The following is a 24,313-nucleotide window of genomic DNA, read 5'->3' on the forward strand; positions in this document are numbered from 1 at the left end:
GTGCAGTGGAAAAGCAGTTCTTGAACAGGAGGTTGTGGTATGACATTCAAAGGGATCAGGGAATAATACATGTTTTTTTTTTTTCACAAAAAGTATAGTGGATTAATGGAACAGCCTCCAAATGTTACTATCAGAAATCAAAAAAGTATGCAATAAGCACAGAGGAACTTTAGTTGTTAGGAAGTTAAGATAAAGCTAGAGATCAAGCAGTCTCTGTGGTATTAGACCAGAAAAGGATAATGGGCATACTAGATGGATCGCCTGCATTTGTTTCTTTTTTTACTTGTTATATTAGATTCTCCAGCAAAGATCCTGAGCTCTGAAATCTACATTATCTATGAAGAGCTTAAATGTTTTTCCAGTCAGCTGCAATAAACTTCTTTGTTAGTAAACCACCAAGGTGGAAACTTTTTCTGTCCTTTCAGAAACCCAAACTGTCCAAATGCAGTGGTAAACCATCTAAGGGCTTCTGCGTTGTGCATTGATTTGGCCATTATCGTTTGCTTTAATTCAGAAATGCAAATATTGTGCTTAGCACTGAACTGATATTCTTAGATTTTCAGAAATCTTTGAGTGCTGATCTTGTTGTCCATTTATTATATAGTAAGGACATAAGAAGTGCCATGCTGGGTTAGACCAAAGTCCATCGAACCCAGCATCATGTCTCTAATGGTGGCCAGTCCAGGGGTAAAGTACCTGGCAGATCCCTAATAGCTGATCTATATTTGTATCTCACTCCCAGGGATAAGCACTGGCTTTCTCAAGTCTATCTGGTTAACAACTATTTTTGGATTTTTCCTTCAGGAACTTGTCCAATCCTCTTTTGATGGGGCCGATGCAAATAGGGGGATTAGTGCCTATTTAACGCACGTCTGATCTGGAGGGAATGAGGCTATTACTCATTCACTCCAATGCAAAAAAATAAATGTGCGTATCAGACGCACATTTATCGCTCAGTTATTAACACCTGCCTGGAGCAGGTGTTAATAGCTGAGCGCATTGAGAAGAAGTACAGAAAAGCAGAAAAAACTGATTTTCTGTATTTCTTTAAAAGTAAAAAAAACCAAAAAAACCCTCAGCTGCCGCATTGAAGACCGACGCAGATATGCTCGGTGTCGGTTTTCATAACTGACAGACCGCTGGTAACCGAGGGGTCGTGTTAGCAAGGAGGCGCTAAGGTCGCGCAAGCGACCCTAGTGCCTCCTTGTTAGCGTGACCCCCTAATTTGCTTATAGCATGGCGCCCGCCATTCGCGTGTTAAGAAAGCGGGCACTGACTTTTCAGCGACCGCTTTCCACGTTTTTTATAGCATCAGCTATGTCTTTTTTGAGATTGGATGACCAGAATTGCATGCAGTAAAGATGTGATCGCACCATGGATCTATACAAAAGCATTATGATATTCTCAGTTTTGTTCTCTATTCCTTTCCAAATAAGTCCTAACACTCTTATTTGCCTTTTTGACCACCGTGGCACACTGAGCTGAATATTTCAAGGTATTGTCCACAAGGACACCAAGATCTTTTTCTTGGATGGTAACTCCTAATATGGAACCCATCATTGTGTACCTGTAGTTGGGATAATTTTTCCCTACGTGCATTACTTTGATTTGTTCCCATGAAATTGCATCTGCCATTTGGAAACCTAGTCTCCTACTGTTACAAAGTCCTTCTGCAGTTGTTTGCAATCTGCTACTGTTTTAGTGACTTGAAACAATTTTATGACATCTGCTAATTTGGTCACCTCACTCATCGTTCCTTTCTCCAGAGAATTTATTAATATGCAAAATACCACAGGTCCCAGCATAGACCCCTGGGGTACTCCACTAATGACCTTTCTCCATTTGGAAAACTGACCATTTAGTCCTACCCAGTTACCAATCCACAACAGGACACTGCCTCTGATCCCATGACCTCTCAATTTCCTGAGGAATCTTTCTTGAGGAACTTTGTCAAATGCCTTCTGAAAATCCAAATATGCTATATCAACCAGCTCATATTTATCTGCATGTTTATTTACACCCTCAAAAAAAATCTAGTAGACTGGTAAGGCAAAACTTCCCTTTGCGAAACCCATGTTAACTCTCCCCCATTAAACCATGTCTGTCTGTGTTCAGTAATTTTACTTTTAAGAATTGCTTCTACCGTTCTATCTGGCACCGAAGTCAGATCCCTAACAGTTGATCAGTTTCTTGTATCCTCTTTTGTACCCCACTATGTTAACTGCCTTGACCACATCCTCTGGCAACAGATTCCATAGCTTGATTGTGCGCTGAGTGAAAAAATACTTCCTATGATTTGTTTTAAATCTGCCGTTGCTAGTTTCACAGAATGTCGCTTAGTCCTAGTATTGTTTGAAAGGGTAACTAAATATTCTCTGTTTACCCATTCCACCTACTTATGATTTTATGAATCTCAATCGTATTCCCTTCAGGTCATCTCTTTTCCAAGCTGGAGAGCCCTAATGTATTTAGCATTTCTCTCTAAGAGAGCTTTTCCATCCCCTTTATCATTTTATTAATGTGGTTGTCATGTTAATATACTTAGAAAAATGGAAATAACAATCAACAAACAAGTTGCGTGCAGTACCTTTGTATCTGATTAATGCCATTCATCTGTGACAAGTTTTGGAGAGTCAAACTCCCTTCATCAGCTCATTCTGTACTAATAGATGCATATGTATTACATTATTCCAATACAGAGCTTTAACTACAACTTGTTTGTTGACTTCCATTTCTATATTTATTATTATAGGGACTGTTACTTGACAAGAGGACTACAGTAGTGCAACATTTAGATATCTTAAAGCTGGGATCTTCATGTCAAGTATTAAATACCATTGATTGGGGGATCTTTATTTCTAATCTCTATCTAATTTTCCTACACACAGTGGGTAAATTTTTGGGAAAACATTTTTTATACATAATTTATTTTTTTAAACAAAGGGGCAATAATCACAGCAATTAACACAGGTAAAGATATCCTGTCTTCACATGTGTTTATTCACTGTTGTCCTGCTTTCACAACAGCTTTTCTGTTTCGGTTTCTAATGCTGCTGCTGTTTGTATTTTATTTTGCCAACTGGTGGCCAGCCAGCAATTCACAGCTTTTGCTGTATCCAGTACCACTGGCTCTGAAGGGTGAACCTCTGAGTTGGAAGCAAGGGTGCTTGGGAGGTTTTCCCCGTGTGTTTTCAGTCATCTCTGGCCAGGCCTAGGTGATACAGTGGCTAATCTGGCCAATCCTGCAGAATTACCCTCATTTTACTTGTCTTTATTTATGTGGCCTAGACCGCACTGATCACTATCATTTCCAATTTATGCACAGTAAGACTTTATTTGTTTTGCTTATTAATAAAGTTTGGAATTGAAGAAGACAACTGAGTTAAGCTATCTGTTTAAGTTGCGCATAGGAAATGCACAACAGAGACAAAATAAAAAATTATGTTTACCCATATAAAATCGTTAATTGCCCCCCACCCCCGTGCGGGTAACAGCACATATGCTGACACAGAGCATGTACTTTCACCCATGGGGAAAATTGGGTAGAGTTAAGTCAGGGGAAGGAAAATTATGCACAGAAATTGCATATTCAATCTCTGCATGTTATTTCTGGTGTGTGCTTTTGCACCTGCTCCAATGCAGGCGCAGATTTTCAAAGGGAAACTTCATCTGGCGTTTCCCTTTGAAACTAATCTTGCAGTTACTTGTATATCTGAGTATCTCAGAGCCTGCAGAATCCATGGGGAGTTTCATCATTGGCCTCCCCAAAACGTATATACTATGAAGCACCTAAAAATACAGCATTTGTTGGCACTTTATGATAAGATAAAACATGCTACTGGCGTGCTCATTGAGTAAGAGTTGTCACTACTTGCAGGCTTGGCAAGCCACAATCACTCATCTTATTTCATTCACAGTACACTTCATGTGCCAAACACATGTGGAGTAATAATGTCCATGCAGAAGCATCATCACAAGCAGCATGTGAGAACAAATGAGATCTTGCTCAAAATCCTTCTTTTTTTTTTACCTGGCTGTCATTAACATAAACACCATAGGTACAGTCTGAATCTCAGGAACACTCAGTTAATTTAGTTTGTTCATACCTTTGCTTTATATGTAAATGCCCCTCCAAGATTCCCAGTTCCTTGCTGACCTGAGGAATACCTGCATCCTCAATAGGACTGTTATAGTCATACCAATTGCAGACCTGCGACCCTGTGCTAATGGAAAACTCTTTCTTTTAAGAAGTAAAAATTGATTGCCAGGGCAAAGTGGCTTTATCCTTTTGGTTAAAAAATAAAACCGGCTCGCAGGGAGTTTCACCCATGCTTCAAGAGAGCTGTAGCTAAAAGTTAAGGAATTCAAAAGCTCCACAAATCAGAGAAATAAAGGGGTATATTCAAGTGGATTGTGAAATATTCGCTATAATAAACATCTGTAACAACCCAGCATACATGGCCCCCCCCAAACAATCGAGACTCACCACAAGTCCTTTCTCGCTGAGGGAACGATTTCTCTGTTACGCCTTCCCAATGAATATATCGTGCTTTTCCCTTTGTTAAATCACCACACAGAACAATAAACTTGTGCTTCCCAGACAAAAAATCTTTTTGCTTAGGACTTGATAAAGAAAACAGTTATAGTCCACTTGAAAAGTTTTAATGATCCATGGTCATCAACAAACCTTTTCCATTGGAAACAATTTAGTAGAACTAGGGGTCACATTTGAAATTCCAGGGAGGAAGACTTAGAACCAATGTCAGGAAATATTTCTTCACTGAGAGGGTGGTGGATGCCTGGAATGCTCTTCTGGAGGAAGTGGTGTAGACTAAAACTGTGAAGGATTTCAAAGGGGCATGAGATAAACACTGTGGATCCCTAAAAGGCTAGAGGATGGGAATAAATAAAAAAGCGTAACCGGCAGTGACTGCCTTGGGAAGCTTGCCGGGCAGACTAGATGGACCATTTTCTGCCATCATTACTATGTTACTATGGGGGTCATTTATCAAAATGCGCTAAGGTGTTTTCGCATGTATAATCTTTGGATATAACTGATTTTCTAGAAAAATCATTTGAAATGGTCATTTCCTCACGAGCCACTTTATTGGTTCAGTTCGCATCAAGAGTTGAAAGAGATAATGTTTTAAAACAGTATTTTAGATTTCAGAAAATGAAGTTCTTTGGTCACCCTATCCGTATTTTCCCTGACATAGCTAGAGTGACGCAAATAAAACGGAAAAAGTTCTTAGAAATGAGGAAGGAGGTAGTTGAGAGAGGAGCTAGATTTATGTTACGTTTTCCTTGCCGTTGTTTTTTATACTTTGGAGAAGCTAAATATGTTTTCATAGAACCTGAGCAACTACGTACTTATTTAGATACTTCACCACAGCCCTAACGAGAATCCTAAGGTAGTTGGAAAAAGTTGTAATGTTGGTGTTAATCTCAGAAGTCAGCATGTATTTCTTTGAAGTTAAATTTCTTTATTATAACTGCTATAATCACCCTTGGTCTCCCATATTTCTTAAAATAATGTTATCAATCAATGTATATAATTTCTTATGTTTTCTTGAATGCCTAAAGAGTAAGTGATCTTAGGTGGGATTATGATATACATTGATATTATTTCCTGTAATTGATGAAAAATTCAATAAAGTTTAAATATTAAAAAAAAAAAAAAAAAAAAAGCGTAACCGGCAGTGACTGCCTTGGGAAGCTTGCTGGGCAGACTAGATGGACCATTTTCTGCCATCATTACTATGTTACTATGGGGGTCATTTATCAAAATGCGCTAAGGTGTTTTCGCATGTGTTAAGGGCTTATCGCATGTGATAGCACCATATTGTATGGTGTGATGCAAATTTCAAAAAGAGGAGGAGTTAGGGGCAGGGAATGGGCTGGGTTTGCCAGTCTGTGAAATGCTATTGCTCAGACTTAATGCTGATTTTAACTACACCTCTTTGAATAGTATTAAACTGTGTGATAGCTTGTGTTATTGGGTGGTAAGGTTTTATCACATTGTGTGATGTCTCCAGAAGCTTGAGAGAGAGACTAGCCATAGTGTTGCCTCCCTAGACAGGTATTTGTATCCCTATGATAGGCCCACCTAGTAACTCGAGGTGAGGTTTACATATTACTGTAGGGGGTTAAGGGCCACTTTGACATTCAATGTGAGATGTACAAACAGAACAGTGGTCTCTTGTGAAGATTTGATGGCTTTGGAGTGAGGAAACTCACACCAAGATGAGATTTGGGCAATGTCCTCTCAACCTAGCTTGATGGACACTCTACCTGGGTAACATTTGCTTGGGCAATACTCATTTAGGTGGTGTGCTGAGAGAGAGAGAGACAAGCCATAGTGTCTTTTCCTTAGATAGGTATTTGTATCCCTATGATAGGCCCACCTAGTAACTCGAGATGAGGTTTACATATTACTGTAGGGGGTTAAGGGCCACTTTGACATTCAATGTGAGATGTACAAACAGAACAGTGGTCTCTTGTGAAGATTTGATGGCCTTCGGAGTGAGGAAACACACCAAGATGAGATTTGGGCAATGTCCTCTCAACCTAGCTTGATGGACACTCTACCTGGGTAACATTTGCTCAGGCAATACTCATTTAGGTGGTGTGCTGCCACCTACTGACAGAACCTAATTTCCTGCAATCTCTTGCCACACAAAATACATCCCGACTCACCAATAGTATATATCCAGGACATCCAATTTCCTGTGATTCTGCAGCCGATGTAAGGGCCAGAAAACTGGACCCGCATCGTGGAATTGCTGGGTCACCTGCAGAATCGGAACTAGAAGCCAGGTTAGCAGGCACACCTCTCTCTCCTTCATTTAACTGACTAATGCTGAAAGTCCTCTCACCCCTGCTGCTCTTCTGAGTCAATTCGATCTGCAGTAGAAGGGAGTGACCACCATTTTATCCTCTGCACCTGGGACCCAAATCACGCAGCATAACAGTAACCTGCATGGTTCAAACCACAAGTCTGAGCTCAGCAGCAGAAGGGGGAGGAAGCAGCTCATTGCACTACAGCTCCCCTTCCCCTTCAACAGACTGGATTGGCATGAGGGGCAGAGCCAGGAGGATGATACAGGAAGGAAGGAAGGAGGAAAAGGAGAACGAAACAAAGTGACAAGAGAGGTTCGGGGGGGGAGGATGGGAAGGTGAGTAGGCACAATTATGGGCCTATCATAGGGATACAAATACCTATCTAAGGAGAAGACACTATGGCTAGTCTCTCTCTCTCTCTCTCAGCACACCACCTAAATGAGTATTGCCCAAGCAAATGTTACCTGGCGCGCTCACATGGACGGGCAATTTTTATAACATGAGTACATATAATGAAATGTTCATTACAAAAGATCCAAAGATGCAATCATGCCCCATAATTGCAGTGGAATTTCTGAAACTTTGCCATAGAATTTCTGAACCCTGGCTGCAAAATCTACCTCTGAAATGCTGCAGGAAACTGGGGCCTCATGCTTATATTTGTTTTTTTTAGCAACTCTTTACAAGATGTTATATTGCATTAAATTAAACATCACTTGTTTTATCATTATTTGTGTAACTGAAGTCCAAAAGGAAAGTACATTTGAAGAGTTAAGACCTGATTCACCAAGGTCTTTTCCCATAGATATAAAATGGGAGAAAAGCCTTAAGGAACCTTTAGACTATTTGGAATTTGCTACATATACTAACTCACTTATTCTTCCATCAGAATCAACAATATTAAAAAAACATATACTGAGGATAAAAAAGTGGAGGCTTTGAGAGGTGAGTAGATCCTTAAATCGTTGTTTTTGCAGACCTAGTCTTGTTTTGCTGTACAAATGTCAGCAGTGGTTTCTTTTCTCTTGCTAGGTTTGTTATTTGATGTCTACGAGGGTCAGATCACTGCCATACTTGGCCACAGCGGTGCTGGGAAAACAACATTGCTAAACATTCTCAGTGGACTCTCTGCACCGACAGATGGTAAGATCGTACAGCATCTGTTAAACATATGTGATGTTAATAGTCTGTCCTTTCCGGTGTTATTGTACAGTAGTTAGGGTTGTCAGCTGTCCTGGACCGTACAGATTTTTGGGGTACTGTACGAAAATAAGGAGAGGGCTAACAGGTTCAGAAATGTCCCTGATATTAGCCCTTCAGCTGCAGGTTGGCCTCCAGACCTCCCCTGCAATTATGCAATACTGTGTTCCCTTTGGTAGCTACTCTGTCTTCATCATGCGCTGGATCCATTTATTTTGTGTCACTTGCATAGACATCAGTTGGAGGCCTAAACATTTTTATAAAACAGCAGTTTGGCGCCTGCACTGGTAAGAGCAAACCTTTTACCAGCGCGTATCATGACCACTACATTCAAGAAGTCTCCAAAGAGGTAGATTCGGAAGTAACCTCAGAAAATGTTTCTTCACAGAAAGGGCGATGGGTGCATGGAACAACCTCCCAGTGAAAGTGATAGAGGAAAAAATAACAGCACAAGAGAGCACAGGCAAATTACAGCCGAACTTTAATTACAATGAAGAGGGGGGAAAGTCAGGGATCAACTAATGTCTGTGATAATGTAGCAGGAAGTAAACTAGGCAGACTAGATCGCTTGTTATATGCTATTGTATTTTATATTTCCGTGTTTTTCTAATGGTGAAGAATAGTAATAAAAGTCATATGTTTAAACGCCATCAGCATCTCCAAGTGTTTGGAAATTTGATGGTTGAAAGTTGGCAGCTAGATAGTATGATCAGAAGTTAGAAACATCTCCACAGGGAGGGCAAATTCAGAAACCGTTCTATCCATGAATCAGAATGCTAAAATCAGCTGAACAGTCATAATTTACTGATATTCTTTTATTAACCACTCAGACCAGTGACACAAGAGCAGCTTTCTTACCACTGACAGATGCAATGTCATTACAGGAAAACAAAATGGTGCCTTTTTCACACTCAGTGGCTTCCTCTCCTAAATTCTGAGGCCCTCTCGCCACTGCATAATCACTGCCCTTGCAGGACTGTGCGCCTGGCTGTACTTTACAAAGAGCTGTCAGTCCCAATAACATCTGCTAGAGACTGGACCTGATTAGCTGAGCATAACCAGGACCGCTGAAAAATGCGTGTGCAAGAAAATAACAAAATCTGCAATTTTCAGAGACTTACATGTTTTCTTGCATTTTCTCCTTCTCCTTTTTTCTCCTCCTCTCATTTGCTTGCTTGTTGATTTTTTTTTTTTTTTTGCTGCAGTTTCCTGACTCCAGCAGTTTCAAATTATGGTGTAGGACTAGGCTCCAAGCCATCTGCCTTCCTGACAGCTGGGGAGATTCAGACATCCAGATGTAAGGAGGCAGAATGGAGCATTTGCATCCCAAAGGCAAAGAAATGAGAAAACAAATATGTTTGCAAAAAAAAAGGTCCTAATACAGATCTCTACAATGTTCCTGCTGTTTTAAAGGAAATTTGCTAATTACCAACTTGTTCAGAATATTCACTGCAGATCAGGCAGCAAAAGTCTAAACAAGACAGCACTGGTATATGGCAGTATTACTTCATATTTGTGCACAGCAGTATTTCAGGTTATAGTTGTAATATTGAGCTTCCTATTCTAAGCCATGTAGAAATACATTCTTTGGCATAGCCACAATTAAACTTTTCTGACTATAATGCTGTCACACTCTCAATAATATTAATGTTAAATTCAAACCGCCTACTATGTTCCCAACAGACAAGCCTAACTTACACACATAGTTTTTTGTACTAAATTGTTACCGTACTATGATGGCACATGTTTAATTTGTAATCTATAACACTCATATTTTCATTATCGTGCCTTGCTGTAAACCATTGTGCTGGTTATCTAACTTAACGACGGTATAGAAGAGTTTTTAAATAAAAATAAATAAATAAAAATGTCATATCAGAGACCTCCTCTCAAACACGCTGCAACTCCTGGGTTACCTTTCGGTTCCTTTTCAGGTGGCAATGATATAATCTTTCCACGTTGATTTCTTTTAAGATGGCACCCACATTGTCTTCAGTTCTTTCAGACATTCCCAGCGAGTATGTTATGTTTTGTGGACCCAATGATAGTGTAACAGCCTTACCTGAGATCAGATCAGCGCCAGGAGTCGGCGGAGGTAGCCAAGATCCCGATCCTCGATTTTTTTTTTTAATTTTATTTTTATTGAATTTTTACTAATTAGGGTACAATTCACTGTAAATAAAAATACAAACATGGTCATCAGACCTATAGATCAGATTCTTAATCTGTGAATATTATCAACATTCAAAAGAAAAGGTACAAGTAAAAGGAGAATAAGAAGAGGAAACTAAGGCACAAGAAGCAGTCTATTTCGCACAAGTTATAAATCTTTAAATAAGAATTATGTCAACTCTTCCCTATTATTCTCAATTTCACCAGCTCAATAGTGGGTTTTAGGGTTTTGCATCCAGATAAGATCTCAACTGGCTAGGCTGATTAAAGACATATCTTTTCCCCTGAAATACAATAGTACATTGACACGGAAATCTCAATATAAATTTGGTCCCTTTTTGTTGAGCTTCCCCCCTCATTGACAAAAATTCCTTCCTTCTGATTTGTGTCTCACGTGAGATATCCGGGAAAATCCTTATATTCTGACCATAGAACTTGACATTCTGATTTCTGAAATATAATCTTAGTATTGAATCTCTTTCAGATAGGAAGGAAAATTGAACAATGAGGGTAGCTCTTGTACTTATGTTTGTCTCAAAGGACTTTTCCAATAAGTCAGATAGATTTAACTCAGTTTGGTTATCTTGTTTTTTATTTTCTGTTTCCTGATTTTGAAATACATAATAAATTCTCGCAATTGCTGGTAATGCTTCATTAGTATACTTCAAAACATTTAAAAGATAACTTCTAAATAGATCTAAAGCTGACATTAAATGAGTTTTGGGGAAATTGAGTATTCTCAAATTATTTTTCCTAAGTTGGTTCTCTATAACTTCTAACTTATCATGATGCATTTTCTCAGACCTGATTAAATTTACTTGAACTTTATCTATCTCTTTCATTTTAAGCTCTAAAGAATTCACTGACCCTTCTACATTTTCAATCTTAGTCTGTAAAACCAGATTCTTATTTAAGGCATCTTGTAATGTACTTGCAATGTTATTAATAGTCTTTTGCATTGTTATCAGCATTGATCCTATTTCTTCCAGGGTAAAGTTCCTTGGGGTAATTATAGACATCCCAGTTAATGATCCGCCTTGGGTGCCTTCACTCCCTCCCTCGATTGGGGCCTGCCCGGGCACAAACTGTGGATGGGAAATACCATTTTGTTCTCTAGAATTCATTACTAGGCTCTCAGGGGAGCAGATTGCACTCTCTGCTACCCTCTGATGTTGAGGTGATGTAAAATTTAATTTAAGTTTAGGATCTCCCAAAAAGGGTATTTCCTCTCCAATCCCCACAGGCAGCTCAGGAGTTTCTGGTGCTCCAGGGGTTAACGATGTCTCTTGAGTCAAAAGGTTCATTCCCTGCTCCCGGTCTGATCCTTCAGCGACTCCTCCTCCTGGTGTCTCTGTGGGAAGCTTTACAAAACAATCCTTGATTTTTGGTTGATTATAAGACACAGGTGTAGAGGACAACTCTCTCAGCTTGGCCTTCCTCTTTGTGTGCGGCATTACAAAGAGGAGGCCCCAGCGAGCCCAATAGTAGATCACCAATATTTATAAGAAATAAACTACTCACAGTTCTTGCAGAGGATTCTTTGTAATTGACAATGTTCAATCCTCTTTTTTCCCTTCTTAGACTCGTGGCTGCGGTATAATGATTCAAAATTTCCTGCCAAGCCAAACACGCCAAGCTAAGCCAAGCAAAGCCGCGCGCCCGGCTTTGGTGGCACGCCAGCAGCGGCTATGCGCCGGCAGGACGCCGCTCTTGTAGGCGTCCTTGGCTCCTCCCCTAGCGTTCCAACGAGTCAGGGTAATCAAATGCAGAGGAAATTCGCCTCCAGGCGAGAGAAGAAATCCGCGGCAAGCTGGGGGTGTAAGACACCGCTCTTGTAGGCGTCCTCGGCTCCTCCCCTAGCGTTCCAGCGAGTCAGGGTAATCAAATGCAGAGGAAATTCGCCTCCAGGCGAGAGAAGAAATCCGCGGCCCCCGATCCTCGATTAATCCGGGGCAGAGGCAGGCCACAAGTAAACAGAATCCAAATCCAATCCGTGTCAGAGGCAGGCGGCAGACAAGTACAATCCAAATTCAGTCCGGGTCAGAGGCAGGCAGCTGGCAAGCAAATCCAAATCCAATCCGGGTCTCAAGGGAACACAAAGAATCGCAGAAGGACAGCACCAGCACAAGCAAGCCTGCAGCCGAGGCAAGGCTTGTGCTGGAACGCCGGGCTAAAATACTCTAATTTTCCCGCGCTAGCGCAGATGCTCTCGGGAGGGAAGTTGACGTGAAGGGAGGAGAGCAGCCAAGCTGTTTTGCGCACCACGGCATGGCACACGGCCATGATACCACCGATGAAGGTTCGCATTGTGTTGGGAAGCTGTCACCGGGGACGAGGTACGGATCCGTGCAGTAACAAAGTATACTCTGGGATACTGCTGGGGTGGAAAAGGCTTCTACATACAAGCTTTCACAGATTAATGCACAGTAAGAGTGACACAGTTACTATAGATACTCCAAGGTATCATTATATGGAGTCAAATTTAATATAACTTATTATTAAATAAAGAATAAAATGAATATGGAACAGGGTATTTTGTGTTTTTTAGGACAAGAGAGAGAATAACATAGTTAATCAGTACACTTCCCCATCCCCTAGGGTCACTGGTGCCCACTGTGGCTAATCTAAGTTTAGGTAAACAGGCTGTGTTTCTCCAGGTCTTCAAAAACAAGAAGTGGTCTAGCTGGCTTCCCAGGCTAAAACTGACTTGACAGTCCAAAACTCAGTTAAAAATTGTAATTCCCCTTGGCATCTAGGGGAGAAAACAGACACATTTACTGGGCTTCTGAATACAGTTCCAGGCGAGAGAAACTGAAAATACAGAAATCCTAGCTATCTGATATAGATAACTCCCAAGATTACGCATACTGAGTAATCTTCTGGACCATGGCTACTACTTTCTGGTCCCCAGCTCTGAATAAGGTCACCGTGTCCTGTGTTGATGTTTTCGTAACTCATCAGTAATATGGCAGGGAATTAGGCTGGGACAGATATCTTCAGGAGTGCTTGCAGCTATCACAGGTAACTCCCCAGTCTAAGAATACAATTAAACTGTCTGTAAAACAAAGCACCTTCCACTCCTGGGATGTTTCCCCCTGAGAAGATCTCAGAGGCGAACATGCACACTCCTAGTTTTATAATAGTCTCTGGAGGCTTAGAATTGGACACAATTTCCGAGAACGCAAGCAAGGGTCACAACCTGGGTGCTGAGTAGCCCAAAGATGCTGATCCAGTCCTGATTTAGTCGTTGTGCACGTATGGAGATGTAATTCTGATTTTCCTTAAAAAAAAAAAAAAAAAAAGCAGGACTAGCACCCCAGTATATACAATGAGGCTAAACCAGAACTGAATCTGCTTGACCAGCAGAAATGGAAACAGGTGGCAACCTTACCAGCAGCAGCCAAACCCACCTAATTCAGGTCATCGTAGAAAAAGTACCTGAACTGTGTGCGTCAATTAAATTACCAGTTTTTTACCAATTGGTCTACCAGTTCACCCAGTTCATCTGCAGGCTCTGAGACCCCCTGAACTTCCCCATTTCACCCCGACCCCTCACCCAGTCAGCATTTCACTTTTGAGATGTTTTCGATCACTTACTCCAGATATAGGGCAGGTGTAAATATATGCGATTAGGCTGCCAAATTTTACACGCATAGATTGCTTATAAAATAGCAACTTACTTACATAAATGTTGGCCTCGCCCCAGAATGCCCCTTTTTTTTTTTTTTTTTGCACAAACAAATTTACTCGCGAACCCTTACACATGAATTCTAAGGTTTTTAAAATAGCACCAACCCAAGTACAAGCTGTTTTACACACGTTATATGAACTTTTGAAAATTCACCTTTTAGTCTGTAGATAAGGTAATGGAGAGTGGCCTGAGTTCACCAGGCCTATCAGCAGGATTTTGAACCCTGGCTTTCCTGCTGCTTTAACTACTGTTGCCGCTTCCTCACGCCACGCTGATTCCAGTGCAAGCTGTCTGAGAACTGTGCCACAGAAAGATGTACTATCTCTCTTTCACATTTTGTAGGCTCTGTGGAAATGTATGGCTACAGATTATCCAGGATGGAGAATGTGGCAGAAATCAGGAAAATTATTGGTGTTTGTCCCCAGTTTGATATCAAATTCGATGCTCTAACCGTGAAAGAAAATTTAAGGGTCTTTGCAAAAATCAAAGGAATTCCTCCAAAGGAAGTGGAAAATGAGGTACCGTATATAGAGTGGTATGTTTTGCTCCTATAGAAGAGACCTAGTAAATATCTTGTGCACAATTTCATACCAGATTCCAGCTACTGATGCAATGTGCCAGAAAAGAGCCCAAGTACTTGAATGCTTTCATGGGGCAAGAAGGGGGCATTGTTGGTACCGATTGAATCGTTTGCCTTCCTTTCAGGCCGATTCAGTAAAGTCCGTGGGAGAGTGGACGAACGCCCACTCTCCCGGCGCGCGATTCAGTATTCAAATGAGGTGGTGGGGTAGAAACGGGGAAAAGGAGGCACTAGGGACACTTGCGCATCCCTAGCGCCTCCTTTTTGACAGGAGCGGCGGCTGTCAGCGGGTTTGATAGCCGACGCTCAATTTTGCCGGCGTCCGGTTTTCGGCCCTACAGCCGCGGGTCGAATTCAAATTGTTTGTTTTTTTTTTTAACTTTTTTTACTCTTCGGGACCTCCGACTTAATATCGCCATGATATTAAGTCGGAGGGTGCACAGAAAAGCAGTTTTTACTGCTTTTCTGTGCACTTTCCCGGTGCTGGAAGAAATTAGCGCCGACCTTTGGGTCGGCGCTAATTTCTGAAAGTAAAATGTGCGGCTTGGCTGCACATTTTACTTTCTGTATCCCGCGCGCTTACCTAATAGGGCCATCAACATGCATTTGCATGTTGAGGGCGCTATTAAGTGCCGCGGGTTGGACGCGCGTTTTCCTCCCCTTACTGAATAAGGGGTAAGGGAAAACGCGCATCCAAGAGCAGGCTAACTGTCGGAGCGCACTGTACTGTATCGGCCTGTTTAAGAGAAAGATGTACAAGGATGTCTGTAAATTTGTCTGAGTCTGCTTAGATATCTGCTGTGTTTTTAATTCATGTACACCTTTGAAGCTATATGTTTTAGTTATTGTGCATGTAATTTTGTACACTTCCATGATCAGTGGAGTGTGCAGCATAGAAATGCTTTTAAATAAATAAAAATAAACAAGTAGTGAATTGTAATAAATTGCTCTATGCCTTCATTATTCATGATGGTTGGTAAGTTGATCTCTTAAGATTTTGCTTGTGTAAATATATTGCTATCTGCTGGAACATAGCAATTTAAATCTGAGAATACAGGATGTAAACCCAATCTACATAACATTTTTTAGCCCAGAGTCAACATGCACAAATAAGACCCTTTTCACACCTTTTCTTTGATATTTTTAGTTTATATTCTGCTTCTTTTTTTTTTGGGAGGGGAGGGCACTTCAAAGCAGATTACGTTCAGGTACTGTAGGTAGTTCCCTATCCCCCAGAGGGCTTGCAATCTAAGAGTTCAATTTTAAAAGTGCTGTTCATGCAAAAATGCCCACATATGTGCATATGTGGGCTGCGTGTGAGCAATGTAGATTTTAAAAAGCACGAAGTGCATGCGTCAAAAATACGAGGATGGAAAAAAGGCAAGGTATGCACAGGGTATGGGGATTCTGGGGCAGGGCCAACAGTTATGCACATAGCTCCATATTTAAAAAAAAAAAATGGGACTGCGGCACGCATCGGCTTGTTATCCATTTAACTTTACTGCTGCTCCAGATGAGGAGCAAGTCTGCAGATCTCAAGTTTTACAACTTACCGAACAGGGCGAGGGGTCTGGGCTAATTGGGGGGGCGTGCAGGATGAAGAACCAGAGGGGGGGTCTTCAAGACCTCGATATTAACTGGGCAAACCGATGGACTAATTGAAAAAAACTGGGTTGTCCCTCACACGACCATGTTTTAAAATCCGCCTGCAGACACCTGTAAAAGCCGACAAAGTCCTAGGAAAGATAAGCAAAATTTGTTTTCTGGAGCGATCTCTTAAGATTAGGCGAATACTTACATGCAGGACGTGTATTTTAAAGCATATGATGGTAACTTTTAAACCGGTGCACGGCTGCACGTGTACATCAGTTCAGTCCGTATCTGCATGTGCGCGCAATTTTAAGTGGACCCGTGCCTATGTTTGCAAATTCTGTTTCTCATGTATATGCGGGCAGATTTAAAAGATATGTGCGCCAATGCCATTATCAGTTTTCCCAGTTTGTTCCCAGTTCAACCAGGTAAGGGATAGGACTTCCAACCCCCCCTAGTTTAATAGCCCCCTTCTCCCCTGTTATCCCCAACCCTTAAAACCCTGCCGATCTATTTAACTTTATTTTATAACTTGCACATCATCCATAGCAGAAGCAAAGTTACGTGGCAGGGGAACCGGCATGATCCTGTTCACATAGGTATTTACACGCTAATTTCCAGTTAAAATCCAAGAACACCCGTACCCCGCCCATACCCCGCCAGATTATGCCCACCCACCACTTATTTTGAACTTTTCATTTGTGCACATAGAAGTGTATCCTTTTTAAAAGCGTATACTTTTTAAAATCCGCTCTGTTGCACGCCAGCCCAACTTGTGTACATATCTCACGGTTTTGGCATAAACCAGTCTTTTAAAATTCACCTTTATGTGTACAAGTACATGCACGATTTAAAATTGCAGCATATCTGTCCTCACATGCCAGTACATGCGTGTATGGGCAATGGAATGCTTGTTTTAAAATTGGGGGTTAAGTTTATACCTGAGGCAACAAAGGTTACAGTGACTTGCCCAAAGTCACAAGGAGCAGTAGTGGGATTTGAATCCTGGTTCGTAGCCCACTGTTCTAACCACTAGGCAGCTATTCCACTCCATTTATATACCTTAAAAAAACAGTCACACCACATACCCATATTGAAGATATGAACGTAGCCCTAAGGTTTTTCTCTGTCATTGTAAGCAATAAAATTAATTCAGTGAATAATAAGAATGGTCAAAATTGGTTTTGTTGGGTTAGCTTAATGACTTAGTTGGGAGTAGGGATGTGAATCGTTTTTTGACAATTTAAAAAAATCGTCAGATAATTTTTAAATCGTCAAAAATCGTTAGAGTGCGCGATACAATACAAATTCCCCCGATTTATCGTCAAAAATCGTTAAATCGGGCACGGGAATTATTTGGGGGGAGGGCGGGAAAACCGGCACACCAAAACAATCCCTAAACCCACCCCGACCCTTTAAAACCAATCCCTTACCCAACCCGAACCCCCCCAAAATGTTAAATTACCTGGTGGTCCAGTGGGGGGTCCCGGCGTGATCTCCCGCTCTCGGGCCATCGGTGCCATTTTGGCTGCCACTAATATAAATGGCGCCGATGGCCCGATAAAAAAAAAAAATCCACCCGACCCTTTAAACCAACCCCCTTAGCCTCCCCCACCCTCCCGACCCCCCCCCCCCCCCCCCCCAGAACCTTTTAAAATTACCTGGTGGTCCGGGGGGAAGCGCGGGGAGCGATCTCCTGCTCTTGGGCCATCGGCTGCCACTCATAAAGATGGCGCCGATGGCCCTTTGCCCTTACCATGTGATAGGGTATCCGTGCCATTGGCCGGCCCCTGTCACATGGTAGAAGCACTGGATGGCCGGCGCCATCACAATGACAGGGCTATCAAGTTGCTCTAGAAGGACCCCTGGTGGTGAGGCGGTTGCACAGCAGCCATAGCCGTAACAGTAGTAGCTGGACTTAGGGCAATGACTGAAGGTCTCCAGAATCCAAGGATGGTCATCACAATGACAGGGCTATCAAGTTGCAAAGAGATTAAAAATACAAGAAAAATTCCCAAGTAGTTGTGAATGAAGTCTCATGGTACATAACCCAATAAAGGCTGGTTTCAATTGAGCTGGATGCCCAAAGGAGAAAAAATCTTTTTCAATAGAAAAGAAGTTATAGAACTACGAATCATGATAACAAACTCCAAGGGTTAGATACAAGAACAACATCAGGAAATATTTTTCATGGAAAGAGTGGTGGATGCCTGGACTACCCTCCCGGAATGAACATAAGAAATTGCCAAACTGGGTCAGACCAAGGGTCCATCAAGCCCAGCATCTTGTTTCCAATAGAGGCCAATCCAGGCTACAAGTAACTGGCAAGTACCCAAACACTAAGTAGATCCCATGCTACTGATGCCAGTAATAGCAGTGGCATTCCCTAAGTCAACTTGATTAATAGCAGTTAATGGACGTTTCCTCCAAGAACTTATCCAAACCTTTTTTAAACCCAGCTACACTAACTGCACTAACCACATCTTCTGGCAACAAATTCCAAAGCTTAATTGTACATTCAGTGAAAACAAATTTTCTTCGATTAGTCTTAAATGTGCTACTTGCTAACTTCATGCAGTGTCCCCTAGTCCTTCTATTATCCAAAAGAGTAAATAACTGATTCCCCTTTTCCCCTTTCTAGAACTCTCATGATTTTAAAGACCTCTATCTTATCCCCCCTCAGCCATCTTTTCTCCAAGCTGAACAGCCCTAACCTCTTTAGCCTATGAGGAAAGACTAAAGAGGTTAGGACTTTTCAGCTTGGAGAAGAGACGGCTAAGGGGGGATATGATAGAGGGTTTAAAATCATGAGAGGTCTAGAACGGGTAGATGTGAATCGGTTATTTACTCTTTCGGATAGGAGAAAGACTAGGGGGCACTCCATGAAGTTAGCATGGGACACATTTAAAACTAATCGGAGAAAGTTCTTTTTTACTCAACGCACAATTAAACTCTGGAATTTGTTGCCAGAGGATGTGGTTAGTGCAGTTAGTATAGCTGTGTTTAAAAAAGGATTGGATAAGTTCTTGGAGGAGAAGTCCATTACCTGCTATTAAGTTCACTTAGAGAATAGCCACTGCCATTAGCAATGGTAACATGGAATAGACTTAGCTTTTGGGTACTTGCCAGGTTCTTATGGCCTGGATTGGCCACTGTTGGAAACAGGATGCTGGGCTTGATGGACCCTTGGTCTGAGCCAGTATGGCATTTTCTTATGTTCTTATGTTCTTTCCTCATAGGGGAGCTGTTCCATTCTATTTATCATTTTGTTCGCCCTTCTCTGTACCTGCTCCAGTGCAACTATATCTTTTTTGAGATGTGGCGACCAGAATTGTACACAGTACTCAAGGTGCGGTCTCACCATGGAACGATACAGAAGCACGACATTTTCTGTTTTATTCACCATGCCCTTCCTAATAATTCCTGTTTGCTTTTTTGACTGCTGCAGCACACTGAGCTGACAGTTTCAATGTATTAGCCACTATGATGCCTAGATCTTTTTCCTGGGTGGTAGCTCCTAATATGGAACCTAACATCGTGTAACTACAGCATGGGTTATTTTTCCCTATATGCATCACCTTGCACTTATCCATATTAAATTTCATCTGCCATTTGGATGCCCAGTCTTCCAGTCTTTCAAGGTGGTCCTGCAATTTATCACAATCTACATCTGATTTAACTACTCTGAATAATTTTGTATCATCTGCAAATTTGATTATCTCATTTGTTGTATTCTTTTCCAGATCATTTATAAATATAAAGCCGTTAAGCCCCTAACAACGGGCTACATTAAATAAAATTTTTGGTCCGTCTTCGGACACTGCACCCTTCTACACTTCTCCCTCACTCCCCCTTCCCCTCGTTCATTCACCTCGGTCACGCACCCCCCCTTCCCTCCCCTGCCCCCACTCAAACTCCCTTCCCTCAGTCTTACCCTCTTTCTCCCACTGCCGCCCTCCCCTTTCACTGAAACCCCCCCCCCTTCCCTCACTCTCACCTCCCCCCCTCATTCTCCCTCCCACTCCCTCCCCTTCCCTCAGTCACTCCCCACCCTCTCTCAATCCCATCCCTCACTCTCATCCCCTCTCAGCTCATCCACAACCCCTTCCCTCTCCCTCAGCCCTCCTCCAATCCCTCTTTTTCGGTTCTCCACAACTTCTTACCCTTTCCATTTATTCACTCACATCCCTTTTCCTTTCATCCCCTCACCTCATCCACAACCCCTTCCCTCTCCCTCTTGTTCTCTTCAGCGCGGCCCCGCTCTTGCTAGATGGCGCAGACACGGAGACGGGAGGTCTCCGGGGATCCCTCCCTCGCACGCGCCTCAGCTACTCCTCCTCGCCGCTGCATTTCCTCCCAGCGCCATATGCTGGCCCGCTTGACACTCCGATACCGCCACCGCTACTCCTCCCGATGTCGCCGCCACCGCTCCACCGCTGCTGCTCCTCCCAGCGCCATATGCTGGCCCGCTTGACACTCCGATACCGCCGCCGCTACTCCTCCCGATGTCGCCGCCACCGCTCCGCCGCTGCTGCTCCTCCCAGCGCCATATGCTGGCCCGCTTGACACTCCGATACTGCCGCCGCTACTCCTCCCGATGTCGCCGCCACCGCTCCACCGCTGCTGCTCCTCCCAGCGCCATATTGTAGCTCTGCTCTGACCGACATGCTCTCCCGCCCACGCATTTGCGGGCATAGATTTGATCGCGCCGGGTTGTGCGAACAAATCTATGCCCGCGCATAAGTTTAAAAATCTGGCCCATATTCTCTTGTATGATCTTTATCCTGTTGGACTCTATATGCTCCCGAACATAAAGTGCCACACCCCCACCAAATTGATCCTCCCTATCATTGCGATATAATTAATACCCTGATATAGCACTGTCTCATTGGTTATCCGCCTTCCACCAGGTCTCTGAGATGCCAATTATGTCTATGTCATCATTTACTGCTATACACTCTAACTCTCCCATCTTACTTCTTAGACTTCTGGCATTGGCATACAGACATTTCAAAGTGCGTTGTTTTTTTTTGTCAACCTCCTTTTCAGTTGACAGGGATAGCTTGGCATTATTTAGCACAGGTGATTCTTTATTTATAGGCACATGGGCTAGTTTTGCTTTTATTGGCACCTCTGTGTTGGGATGCCCTAACTTTCCTGTTTCATTAGTATCCTTCAAAGATACATTCCTCCAAACCATGCACTGCTGAGTTACTGTCGGCTTCCCCCTTGTTCTAGTTTAAAAGCTGCTGTATCTCCTTCTTAAAAGTTAGCACCAGCAGCCTGGTTCTACTCTGGTTAAGGTGGAGCCCAACCTTTTGGAAAAGTCTCCCCCTTCCCCAAAAGGTTGTCCAGTTCCTTACAAAACTGAATCCCTCTTCCCTGCACCATCGTTTCTCATCCATGCATTGAGACTCCGGAGCTCTGCCTGCCTCTGGGGACCTGCACGTGGAACAGGGAGCATTTCAGAGGCTAAAATGAGAATGGAATGCTCAGAGGATCCTTACTTTCAAAAATTTGAAGGGACAGAGGATGCATGACCTAGTGTCATCACAGGCCATGGGGGTAGCCTGTACAGATCAGAGATTGCAACCCTAAACAAAATAGTTTCCCTGCTTTGGGCTTCTAAAAAAGCATTGGGGTAAACTGTATGGAGTAATTTGAACAACTGCAACAGGATTATAGGAGGACTAGATAACCTGCCAGCAGTCAGTGATTGGTAGAGATGTGCATTCATTTTTGCCAAATTGTACAATTTCAATGAAATTAACCAATTCGGCATGTTTCGGAGAGCCTGAAAAACGATCAGGCTTTTCCCGAAATTTCAAGAAAAATCGTTTTTTGGGTTAGTGCACGCTAACGAGAGTTAGCGCGCACTAACCCAAAAAATGATGGTCCCCAAAAAAAAAAATGCCCGAACCCCGGGAAAACAAAATTTCCCGTGGCGGACCGAAAACGAAGCATGATACGAACATCAAAAACGATGCACATCTCTTGGAGCCAAGGCTTCTATAGGGAGGCTAGATACTTGGATGGGTCAAGATTCCCACCATGGCCCCTTTAAGTATGGGTATGCTGAGCGCATGTACCTAGAGAGAGGGCTAGGAGGGTCTGGACGCCGCATCACCGTGTGGCTTCCAGTAGCGTCGGGGGTAAGTGAGGTGCTTCGTGGGGCTCTCCTGCGAGCTGCACATTGTAACAGGAGGATGGCAAGGCCTGAGATAGACTGATGGTAGAGGTGGTGATGATAGGAAGAGGTTTGAAAATTTAGATAAAAGACATAGAAGAAGCTGGTTTTGGGATACATATGGAAATTTATATTCTCATCAACCCAAAAGCAGAAATGGGCAAATTGGAAGGCCCAATTTGATCTTTTTCTGCTGTCATTTACTAGTTTACTGTTCTTGTTTTAAAAAAAACCTGAAAGATTCTGTAAATATAATAATAGTTTACAGCTTGCTGTTATGCCTTTTTGTAGGTGAAAAACATTCTGACTATGTTGGAAATAAATAATATTCAGGATTCACAAGCCAGCAGCTTAAGTGGTGGACAAAAGAGGAAGCTGACCTTTGCTATTGCTGTTCTGGGAGACCCACAGGTAAGAGGTGACTTGAGCCAACCAGCTTGCATAGTTATTTCTCTATGAAGGATGAACTGTGGCACCAGAGTTATTATTGTATCAGGACACATTGCAGACCACGCTGCAAAATAAGGATACTTCTTCAGTTGCTGAATGGAATGGCTTTATTATACAAAAGGTGGTCAAATGTTGCAATGTAAATAGGACACTGTAAGCATCACAGGAAGGGTGGTGAAAGCTTGAAACGTCCTTCTAGTGGAGATGGTGGTTACAAAGCCATAATAGAATTCAAGAAAACATGTAATATAACTAGCATAGAGGATCCCTAGTTGTAAAGAAATGAAGGGGAAAGCCAGAGATCAACCTGTGACTATGGCACTGCACTGAAACAGTGTAGACTAGATGAGCCTAATGGTCCTTAACAACCATCATATTTTGTTTTTCAAAGTCACAAAGCGCATCATTCAGTCCTTTAGCTATTGCTCATCTATAGAGCACTCAGCATACTAACTTGAAATCCTTCTTGCCCCTTTTTGTTCAGGCAGTCTTGGATTGGGACAGGAATCCTCTTCATTTAACTTTCCGCCCTATAGCACTGGAAATATGCATATATGACATGTTGTGCAGTTTAACTTCTCACCCTAAGGCTTAGAGCTGTGAACATATTCATATATAGCATGTTGTCCAATCTTCTACCTGATTGGTTTAAGTGCCACACCATCAGTTCCCTTACAGGACAGACGTTTAATATGTTACTCTGCCAGTCACTGGCAGGATGATGACTGATTCTCCCTTCTCAGATATCCTTTGAATATCTTTATGCCACTACTCACTGTGAGCAAGTGTGTTAGGCCTGAAGTCATGCCTATATGTTTTGTCATACAATTTTTAGCTCTCATCAGGGTATACAATTTTCAGGATATGGATCACATACTTTCCCAGAAATGAAAAGACATACCACACTATTAATAGATAGCTCTAATGACAAGTCACATGTTATAACCTATTGTAATTTTTATCCTAGAAGTATTCTGATCTTTTTCTCTGTAATTCATCAGGAAGGGAAAGACAAGACTTTCTGTGGATCTTACAGGCCAATCTTGTTGCTTAACATTGACATTAAAACATTAGCTAAGACATTAGCTTTGCGTGTAATGGAAGTTCTACCAACAATGATTAATTCTGATCAGATGGCATTTACACCTGAAGACAGGATCCAGACAATATTAAAATAATCAGATCAAAATAATCTTTCAAAAAGTGAACAAAGACTAGGGAACATGCATTGATGTTATTAGGTAATACATTTAAAACAAATAGAAAATATTTTTTTTACTCAATGCATAATTCAACTCTGGAATTTGTTGCTGAGGATGTGATAAAAGCTGTTAGTGTAGCTAGATTTAAAAAAAATCATTTGGACAAGTTTCTGGAAGAAAAGTCCAAAAACAATTATTAGGATGGAATTGGGGAAATCTACTGCTTATCGCTGGGATAACAGGGTGCTGGGCTTGATGGACCTTTGGTCTGATCCAGTATGGCAAATCTTATGTTGTTTATCTTATCTGGGTGGCACTTATAAGCCAAGTTAAATCAATGTTATCGATTTGATGCCGAAAAGGCATTTGATAGGGTATAATGGAGGCTTTTGGTTGCAGTT

At 42.1% G+C, this 24,313-nt stretch overlaps 1 protein-coding gene across 2 annotated transcripts in view; it reads left to right on the forward strand.

The window, feature by feature from the left end:
- LOC115090341 (ATP-binding cassette sub-family A member 9-like) overlaps positions 1–24,313 on the forward strand; it is a 306,577-nt gene that overhangs the window by 84,458 nt on the left and 197,806 nt on the right. For both annotated transcript variants that reach the window (XM_029599290.1, XM_029599291.1), the window contains exons 10-13: positions 7,730–7,785; positions 7,873–7,983; positions 14,246–14,421; positions 22,552–22,671. In XM_029599290.1, the coding sequence (XP_029455150.1) occupies positions 7,730–7,785; positions 7,873–7,983; positions 14,246–14,421; positions 22,552–22,671 (463 nt within the window). The remainder of the gene's footprint in view (positions 1–7,729; positions 7,786–7,872; positions 7,984–14,245; positions 14,422–22,551; positions 22,672–24,313) is intronic.

This window comes from Rhinatrema bivittatum, chromosome 4, assembly GCF_901001135.1.
Source record: "Rhinatrema bivittatum chromosome 4, aRhiBiv1.1, whole genome shotgun sequence".
Taxonomy (NCBI): domain Eukaryota; kingdom Metazoa; phylum Chordata; class Amphibia; order Gymnophiona; family Rhinatrematidae; genus Rhinatrema; species Rhinatrema bivittatum.